The sequence below is a fragment of the Sinocyclocheilus rhinocerous genome, unplaced genomic scaffold, assembly GCF_001515625.1.
Source record: "Sinocyclocheilus rhinocerous isolate Xijiao unplaced genomic scaffold, SAMN03320098_v1.1 scaffold755, whole genome shotgun sequence".
NCBI lineage: Eukaryota > Metazoa > Chordata > Actinopteri > Cypriniformes > Cyprinidae > Sinocyclocheilus > Sinocyclocheilus rhinocerous.
Genome location: NW_015659385.1, coordinates 613,091 through 623,823, shown reverse-complemented (window position 1 = coordinate 623,823; position 10,733 = coordinate 613,091). Strand labels below are relative to the sequence as shown.

The 10,733-nt window shown below is 34.2% G+C and overlaps 1 protein-coding gene across 1 annotated transcript in view; it reads left to right on the top strand.

Annotated features, from left to right (window-relative positions):
• Window positions 1-2,979: 2,979 nt before the first annotated feature.
• Window positions 2,980-10,733, top strand: part of LOC107723658 (kinesin heavy chain-like) — a 20,508-nt gene continuing 12,754 nt past the window's right edge. The window contains exons 1-8 of the mRNA XM_016532366.1: window positions 2,980-3,400; window positions 8,532-8,619; window positions 8,716-8,789; window positions 9,173-9,277; window positions 9,937-9,985; window positions 10,090-10,145; window positions 10,250-10,337; window positions 10,487-10,611. Coding sequence (XP_016387852.1) covers window positions 3,275-3,400; window positions 8,532-8,619; window positions 8,716-8,789; window positions 9,173-9,277; window positions 9,937-9,985; window positions 10,090-10,145; window positions 10,250-10,337; window positions 10,487-10,611 — 711 coding nt within the window. The 5' untranslated portion in view covers window positions 2,980-3,274. The remainder of the gene's footprint in view (window positions 3,401-8,531; window positions 8,620-8,715; window positions 8,790-9,172; window positions 9,278-9,936; window positions 9,986-10,089; window positions 10,146-10,249; window positions 10,338-10,486; window positions 10,612-10,733) is intronic.

The following is a 10,733-nucleotide window of genomic DNA, read 5'->3' as shown; positions in this document are numbered from 1 at the left end:
CCCCCGTGTGGTTGTGTTTATGATGAAGGCAATGCATAATCTCAGTACTGTTTGAAATGCAAGGACATTTGATGTATTTTTAAAGATATTTTTTTATATCTTTAATAAATTGTAAATGTTTGCTTTTGAAGTTATTGATTAGCACATTTTCCCCTAAAGCAACTTCCTGTTTAATTTACTAATAAATGTAATATTAGTAGATAGTAGAAATTAATAAATGACCATGCATTTATTGCATAAGAAAAACAAGCCCTTATAAACCAATAATCACTTTTCATAATGCATAAGTCAGCATATAACTTACCAAGAAAAAATATTTGATGTTAAACAAGTTATTAAATAAGGAAATGAAAAGTATTTTCTTTTGCTTAAATTTAAACAAGCAAGACTCACCTGTGTACGCAGTTTGTTACTTCTCTGGACTGAAATGTTTTGAGTTAAATCAAGTTAAATTAGTTCATGTGTTTACGTCCTTGTCTTTTAAGGGTCAGTCCTTTGTCTTCATTGCGCATTTGCCTGAAGCAGCTTTGAGTTTACAGCCTGTTGCCAAGGAGACGCCAGCTTTGGCATGAAAACAATGAACTCACCATGAGACCTTTGTTTTGGTTTCAAAGGGGAAGTGTGCAGAAATGTCCACATAAGAATTTGCATTTGGTTGTTATGATAATAAAATAATTATATTATAATAATTATATAATTGTAATTCTTTATTTTGTTTTTTATAGTGTTTGCCAGACACTTTTTTTTTATTTTATTTTTATTTTTTTATAACAGATTAGTGAACATAAAATACTAAAGGAATGGAAGAATTTTAAATACCTATTCTATTATGCCAATATTTTACACCTTCATCACAAACCTTATATCCCAGTCAGCATATAAGGTGTCTCTTGTAGCCTCTTTGCACTTGTGTTGAGCAGAAGCTGTCCTGGGAGTCATTCTGTGGGAGATTCAGTTGCATTGATTGACCTTCACTTGGACCAGAGGCCTTCATAGGTAGAATTACACAGCAGTATTCTAAAGAATCACTGTAATGATCCACTTAATTGATCATGATCTAATTGAATCTTTGCTATACCTTTTACAGTACTTACTGGAACTCCTTACAATTTTACAGTTGGCTGTAACACTTTAGATTTAACATTTTAGTTTAGACACTATAACAAAAAATACAAGACTTGAACAACCACGCAGAACCACACGACCTCTAGTGTTCACTGCGGATATACTGTTGATGTTGTAGTAAACAATAGCTTTGATTAAAATCCTTAAGGGGGAAAAAAAAGTTAAACAGCACATTATCTAAACGTGTGTGTGTGCGTGCGCATATAGTATATTGCCTATATATATAGATAACAAAGAGTGAAAAATTTAAGGGGGTCTGAATACTTTCCGTACCCACTGTATATAGTACAATTGATATACTAAATATTTGATTACAAAATTTGTGGTGTTTTTATTATCCATTCACATACGTTTCGATATAACTTGATTTTTCCATTTCAAAAACCATCACTGAATGCAAAAAATCCATCCGCGGTTTGTTTTATCACTCCAGCAGGAAGTGTTTGTTTGGAAAATGTACTTTTCATGTCATATGCATTATTTAGACTAGTCGATCTGTCGATGCATATTGTTTTCACTGTTTTTTAAAGTCTAGCTTGTTTGCTTTGTTTACATGTAAAGTTATGTTTATGTTTTGTAAAGCATCTTGATGACATCATGATGGCGCATATGTAAGTCTACGTCAAATACATTATATTTTGCAAAGGTGCTGTTGATTTTTTTTTTTTTTTTTAGTTTTATTGCTTTTTTTTGGAAGGTTGATATGTAACAGAAATATAACATTACCATAATTATACAAGGTTACAGATTTTTTCAGGCACATTTTCACCATGTAATAAAATACAATACAAGACAGAACACAAAAGAGTTTTCTATTCATTTTGAGACCTTACAGTAATATATGACCAGAACTCTTCCCAGGGAGACAACCCCTCCTCAACACCATTCAGCCTACTCGATAAGGCATGGATTCATAAGATGCCATTTCTACCATTGCACTGGACCACTCTTTCAATTCTGGGGCTTTTACTGTCTTCCATTGTCTCAAAATAATCCTACGTGCCATTGTAATACATGCCATAATAACAGAAAATACACGCTTTGAAACATTAGGTATTTGAGACTTGTCACAATAGACACAATTTAGAGGTTAAAGATATTTCGGAGCCATACCAGCAACCTAAGACATCCGTAACTTGTTTCCAGAATGGTTTAACAAGACTACATTCCCAAATACAATGTAAAAATGTACCTGTTTCCAACTGGCATTTCCAACATAAATTGTCTTTCATCAGTTTCATCCGGTAAAGAATCTTATACTAAGTGAACTTCCCCCTTGCTTCGTGTATATATTGTCTCAAAATAATCCTACGTGCCATTGTAATACATGCCATAATAACAGAAAATACACGCTTTGAAACATTAGGTATTTGAGACTTGTCACAATAGACACAATTTAGAGGTTAAAGATATTTCGGAGCCATACCAGCAACCTAAGACATCCGTAACTTGTTTCCAGAATGGTTTAACAAGACTACATTCCCAAATACAATGTAAAAATGTACCTGTTTCCAACTGGCATTTCCAACATAAATTGTCTTTCATCAGTTTCATCCAGTAAAGTCTTACCGGAGTGTGGTAAGAATCTTATACTAAGTGAACTTCCCCCTTGCTTCTTTTATATATTTACCACACCCCACCAAGATGCTGAACCATTTTTCTGGGTCAATTTCTTCGCCAATGTGCTGTTGATTTATTTATTTGAGTAACTTTGTGATTTGTTGCAGTCATGGGCTGCTCTGCTGAGAGGCGCTGTTGGACAGCAGGAGCGCTTGCGGAAGGAGCGGCCGCCGTCAGTCAGAGCGCGTGCAGTGGAACTGTCCAGTGCTGATACTCTTCAAACGCTCAAGCTGCACTCGGCTTTAGCTCCTAACAGCGAGCGCCAACGACAACAAAATTACACTCCTTTTAAATGATTATGTGATATGTTACGTGCTATTTGAAACGGTGTCCAGGACTTTATTTGATCTGAGGTTGCTTTCAGTTTCAAAGCTTCTTTCAGTGTGAATGGACCGTACGGGCTGAACGACTGGCAAGCGACGAGACATTTTGATTGTTTGTTTGATTGATGCATTCCTCAGCAGACTGCGGAGTGGACGACCAGATCTGCTGACCGGAGAGAAAGTGTCCTTGGATAAAATCATACACGATGGTGGATGCGGCTGAATGTTGTGTAAAGGTGATGTGCCGATTCAGGCCACTTAACGAATCGGAAATCACCAGAGGTGACAAATACATACCGAAATTCAAAGGAGAAGACACCGTGGTGATATCGGTAAGATGTCTACAGATGTTATCAAGGCGCGCATTTTCCTTTTTTTGAGCAGGAGGTTATATATGATGTCACTTCAGATAAATATAGGTCTATTAGTCTAACTTGACTCATTGATGTGATCATTTCATATCTGTCTGGGTGAATCATATTCGTATGGTTCTTTCATATTATAAAGTTTAATCCTGAATTAAGTCTTAGTTCTTAGTTTTCCCTCTTAGACAGCCGAACATTTAATTTGAAAAACAAATCCTTTTTCATTTGAAAAATTGTTGCGCTTTGAGTATTTATTTTGCTGTGCGTGTTTTGTTGTTTTAGCGAGAATCGCTCCACACAGTGCTATGTTGAACATGGTTTCTTTTGTTTTACTTAAGCGAGTTTGTTTCAATTTTGTTTTTTGTTTTTTTAAATTACATACATTATCGACCTCTGTACATAGAGCTGTTGTACATTCCCTTATGGCAGTAAAAAGATACAGGACTCACGATGACCCTACATTGCTACGTGTTGTCACAATGAGACCGACCATGAAATAATTTATTATAGGCTTCTCAGCAAAAATTAAACGGCAAAACTGTATGAAACACAAAACAAAAATGTGGAAGGTAATGTACAACAACAATACATTGTAACTGATAAATTGCGCACATCACATAAAACACGTGGTTCAAAATGTCCAGAGATCACATTTTTCTCTTTTAAAATTTAGGCTACCTTTATTGTATAGGCCTAGTTGACTCTTGTCTGAATGTACTTTGTGTTCATACTGAATAGATATAACAATGATATTTTAGGTTTTAGAAATTTTAGTTTGGAGGGCAGAATTTAAAAAAATATTCTCAGACTCTTTGTGACAAATTTCCAACATGTTAACCTTTCAGAATTTCAGTGTTCTCCGTATTCCATCTCACCATAATATCTTTGTTTATTTTAAAATCATAATTTTCTTAATGACCACCCGTTGTGCCAGGCTTTTTAAAGAATAATTTAGAATGGCAAGTTACCCGTCACGTATTTCATGTAATTTTATTCATTTCACTTTAACCTTAATTCAATCACATCAGATTTATTTATTTATTTATCTAGCTAGCTACATTAAATCCGTCTATTTTGTTTTGAATGCAGATGTAGAGTGTAGAATGATTGTCGGCCATGTGCACTTTTAGGGTTGGAATTATTTGTGGTTACTCAGTCTGGAAGATACATGCTGATTATGGGTCAGAGCCTTCATTTATCTTTTAATAACAGAATATGATTTATATTTTAGTAGTGGGATCAAATTAAAGAGCATTTGATATCTGGAATGAGAGTCTGAGTGACTGTGTGGGTGTGTGACGTGCTATAAATAAGCTGGCCTGTCGACACAGTAAGATACTGATGGTTTTTATGTTTTACAGTAAACCTCCAGAAATCCCTTGTGCAAACACAATAGCCCATATTATCTGACCCATTGAGATGGTAATCGACATTTCCATGCCTAATCTGCACACAGAATCGAGCGTAGCAGGTATTAGACTTCTGCTTCTAATGTAAATTCTCTTTAATGCTACCCTGCAGGCTCTGCACAGCCTGATGGTCCTAATGCCAGACATTTAGCTTTAGGATACAAGTGTGACTTTGAATGGAGATCTAGGTAATTTATGTACATTTATTACTGTCAATATTTATCTAACTGCATCTCATTAGAGACTGTTTTTTGGTAAATCTTTCAGTGTGGTGCTTTAATGCAATAGATTTTAAACCCTCAATAAACTCAAATTCATTTGTGGGGGAAGGGGGAATTTCACACCTTCCCTCAACAGCTCTGACGAACTGGAAATAAATAGAAATTAAAATCTATCTATCTATCTATCTATCTATCTATATTAGGATACAAGTGTGACTTTGAATGGAGATCTAGGTAATTTATGTACATTTATTACTGTCAATGTTTATCTAACTGCATCTCATTAGAGACTGTTTTTTGGTAGTGAATCTTTCCGTGTGGTGCTTTAATGCTATAGATTTTAAACCCTCAATAAACTAAAATTCATTTGTGGGGGAAGCGGGAATTTCACACCTTCCCTCAACAGCTCTGACGAACTGGAAATAAATAGAAATTAAAATCTATCTATCTATCTATCTATCTATCTATCTTTCTAGTGATCTATTTGTATTTTATGTATGAAACAAATATTAACTTCCACAGCGTCACAATGAAATTAAATTTACAATTTTTAACCAGCCTCTGAATTATTGATAAAAATGTAAATGGACTGAAAATGTGAAGAGTACTTGAGTATTTATTTATAAATAGCACAATTTTATTGTTTTATAAATGATGGTATAGTATTAGAAGAATTTGTTATTTAAATATGTTGTTTTTTTTCTTTATAGCCTACTTTATTTACACTCTTTATTTAATTAAAAAATGTACCAACATGGCAACAATTTTGCTAAAAATATCCAGCAACAACTTTGATAAATTGTTTATTTGCAGTATAATTATTTCATTATTTCATTCATAATTAAATTATTTAATTATAAAAATATACATTATTTTCAAATGATTCATTTCTTTAATTATTTATTAATTCATAGTCTAGCATAAACAACCAGCAGTAAAAAAGATTGCATGGTTTGTGTTTGAGTATAAACTCCTTAAATGAATATCCACCACAAAAACAATTGCAGGGAGATTTATATAGGACAGATTGTGACAGTGAGAAATTACTAATCATTTGCAGCTTGTCAATAGCAGGCTGGGTTTGATGTTTTGCTTTATGAGGGTTATCTGGTCAGCAGTGTTTAATTTGGGTGCTAACGTCTTATTATATGCGCAAGGCCACAAAGAGGCCCAGGGCCCCTGTGAGTAATTTACGTTGCCGTAGTGACAGAGGTGCTGTTTGAGGGGCCAGGACTGGCAGGGAACGGTTAGGCTGATTTAGTGGAATATTTAAGCCAGTCCACTGAGGATTGGGACAATTGTTGTTCAACACGCACAGTCACGTGCATGTCGCTTGTTTAAACCCCCTTCTTGTTGCTGTATTTCTTGTCCTCTTTAATATTTTGGCATTATCTTCTGCACCACCTTGCAAACAACCCTTACATTTGCTGCATTATTAGATTTATTTATGATGCACATTTGTTTCTATATAATTTATATAAATACTGTATATGTACTATTTTTATTCTACAAACCCATCTGAAATTGATAGAAAAACATGCATTATCCTTTCAAGTATCCTAAGTAAGCTATATAGATTTTTGACTGAATGTGGTCAAATCCTGCACTCTTGAAAAAGCCTTGATGGTCCCCAGATAATATGCATAAATTATTGACTAAAAGAATACATTGTCCTGAACACGTGCACTATTATATACAGCCAGTGTTTGTGTTTATAAAAGATTGTGTTCAGATTCCAGCACATGGATAAAATGTAGAGTGAAACATGTAAATGTCCTTGCCTATTTACAGACTATATACACACTATATATAAAACATATGTTTGCCTGTTGACAGTGGCTTTCCAGTAATTATTCTTTTTCTTTTTTTACAAGAATTAATTTCAATCTGCAGTATTTATTTGACTTCTAACATAAAAGGTTGGACCCATAATGAGAGAGATGGAAGGAAGAGATGGTTTTCATCATGTTATTCTCCTCCAGTATTGACCAGGAGACAGGTGCTGACTATCAGCCAATCAGTGCTTTTCTTTCCGGGTGAGATGTAGTTTCCGTGGTGACGGTCTGGGTTTGAGCAACAGCTCTCATTTGTGTCTCGGCAGGGATGCATGATCCCCCAACCAGCTTTGTGTGAACACTGTCAACTCTGATACAGCAGTATTAGTGTCTGTGTGATGTCTTACACTGATAATCAACAGGGCAAATGCATGTCTGTTTTACGCCACCTGGTCCGTAAGTTTCATTTATGGATGTTAAAATAAGGCACAGGATGGACCAGGATCCGTGTAGGTCACAGGACTCTCTCTCTTTCTCTCTTTCCATAATGGAGAGTGTATTTGTGTGCATATGGGTGAAAGAGGATCTGGAAAAACTGCTGTCAGCAGTACATGAGCTCCCCATGATCTTTGTGTGCATGTGTGAACAAAACGCTAATGCTAAATCTCACATCTCAGTTAGCTGATTTTGCTGTCTATATACAGTAAAAGAAAGAAGCATCCTCAAATATTTATCCAGCTTAACATTTTTTATAATTTAAACGTTTTTGTCTAAACTAAAGATTAAACATAAGGGTTAGACAAAAATGACAGATTCTGTAAAATAAATAAATACATTCAGTAAATAAATACATAAATAAATAAAAACATATATAATAATAATAAAATAAAACTTAAATAAATATTTGAAAAAAAATAAAAAAAATGTACATATGCAATATAAATACATGCAAAAAATATTCAAAAAAAATATGAAAAAACGAACGACAGAGAAACAATTAAAAACAGAGGAGAAAAGGGGAGAGGAGAAGTCATTTCTGTGCCAGTAGCATCATCAAACTGAATTTCCAAAACTTTTTCTAGCTTAGCACGATTAACTTCTAGTTTAAAGTTTATACACTGCACGTAGTTCTTTCTTTGGAGAAATTTTTCATTTGTAATCACAGTTATAGATTTGAGCAGCAGGTTCAGGCTGCGGCTCAGTGAATCAAAACAAAAGAGAGGGATTTGTTGAAGCTCAATCAGATTGACTGGCAGCTGGGGGTTGGGCTGCATTCATCACAAGGTCCTCTTATTTTCTCGTCAACAATGTAGACCCCTCAAATCCTCTGGGGAACTTCATAAATAGCCGTTAGCAGAATCTGTGCAGCATCAGCAAAACAAAGAGGTGCTGGGGCCTTTTATGAGTGTGACCTCTTGATAAAAAAAACTGAATAATTCTTAAATGAATATGATATATAATGAAATCAAACTTATTATCTGTTTTAGGCCAAATCATTGAAAATATAACACAGAAACACACATTTACAAACACATATATTATTGTGGATATTAAAGATATGAATTTATTGTAGGGTTTTAAAGCTTAAAACAAAATATTAATGATATTTTCTATTAGAGATGTCTCTTGAACTATTTTATGTTTTAAGACCTGTTCGTTACTTGTATCTTGACTAATGTGTTTGTCTTTTTAGGGCAAACCGTATATCTTTGACCGAGTCTTTCCTCCAAACACAACACAAGAACAAGTATATGATACCTGTGCCAAACAGATTGTTAAAGGTTGTATATACATTACGTGTAGCTGCATGGAAGGTTAAATTATACAGGCCTTAAAAGAAAAAAAAAAAGTTGTGAACCTTTAATCTTGCATTTCAGATGTGCTGGGTGGCTATAATGGGACAGTCTTTGCATATGGCCAAACCTCATCAGGGAAGACGCACACTATGGAGGTAAGGGAAAAAAACTATTCTAATCATATCACGATTGGTATCAAGTTCACACATTTCTGTAGTTCAATAATAGAATAACCTTTCATCACAGTGAGAAAATGTCACTATTTGCTCAGTCACAAAATGCTCTAGATGGATGAATCTCTCAGCATCTTTCATGAAATGACTGAAATGCTTCAAGCTGCAAAATGCCACTTGACTGCAGGCGTTGCCCTGGAAACAGTCTGCGATTTCAGCAAGTGTTTTGAATATAAAGTCAATAAATTTAGTTGTATGTTTCTGAAAATGAATCACAAACTTACACAAACTGTCATTAGTTGTTAGAAATAAAGTGGCATATTATCAAATATCTGCTGTAAATATCCTCTGCAACATGCACACAGGGGCAGCTCCATAACTCACAGCTGAAGGGCATCATCCCTCGCATCGCCCAGGACATCTTTGACCACATCTACTCTATGGATGAGAACCTGGAGTTCCATATCAAGGTGAACACATTCAGCATTGAATCTGCTTGTGTATTTTCACATGTGAATTCATTCAATTTTGTATTGATTTTAATAATATGTGCATATTAACAAATCATTAAGCTTAGCTGTCTACAAAAATAAATGTTAGTGGAATGCATACAGTAATATACAGCATATTTAATTGTAGGTTATGTTAATATGTTATTGGACTATACTAATACTAACCCTATTATGTTATAGATATTAGGACTTCACTGAAAGAGTATAATAGTGTAATTCATACCATTCCTAGTGGTATAAAAACTCATTTGAAAGCGGAGCAAACCTATAATCCTATAAACCATTTCAATTGAAGAAATTCTTATTACTAACACTTGTTTGCAACAGAAAATCTATTCCAGTGTCTTATTTTCAGTGGATGGCATCTTTCGGAATATGTACTTTTAATACTGCATTTCTTTATTACAACACAAACTCTTATATTCAATACATTGTTAATTTATTTATTATTCGTGTTAATTATTTTATACATAAATGAAAATCTTTTAATTAAGAGTCCTCTACTGTCATTTTCTGATAGACTATAATTCCTATGTTATGTCTTCAATGTGCCTTTTTTTTAAATATTTTTTATTATACTTTTTTGTATTATTTTTAATGGCCATCCCTTATCACAGGTCTCTTATTTTGAAATCTACCTGGACAAAATTCGAGATTTGCTTGATGGTGAGATAAAAGCAATCTTCTTCATAGTATTATGATTCTTTAAAAAATATATATTAATAGATTTTTCAGGGTGTAAATACAATTTTTGTTGTTCGATTCTAAAGTTTCCAAAACCAACCTGGCTGTCCATGAAGATAAGAACAGGGTGCCATTTGTCAAGGTAGGAAAGATAATACACAATACAATACAGTGTTTTTTAGTCACCAGGCATGAAGCAAACACTTCCTTGATGTCTTTTGTCTTTTGATGCTGTTCCATTGCTAGGGTTGTACAGAGCGTTTTGTGTCCAGTCCGGAGGACGTCATGGATGTGATCGATGAGGGTAAATCCAATCGTCACGTGGCTGTCACAAGTGAGTGACTGACTATTCCTTATTCCCTGATATAATGCATCACATCTTGAATCAAACATAACTAATAATATACAGTGCTATTATCTTGACCTTGTGTCACACAGTTTTTACCCTAACCCATGATCCTCTGATGTTACATTGTGTTACAGACATGAATGAGCACAGCTCCCGCAGTCACAGCATTTTCCTCATTAATATTAAGCAGGAGAATGTGGAGACAGAGAAGAAATTGAGCGGAAAACTCTACCTAGTGGATCTGGCAGGAAGTGAAAAGGCATGCTTTTATTGATTTATTTTTTTTATTCTGTTGTTGCCTTTGTTTCATCTCTATTTGTATCTATAAAAGCAATACAAAAAGGGCAAAAAAAATAACATTTCTTTTTAACTTTATATCAT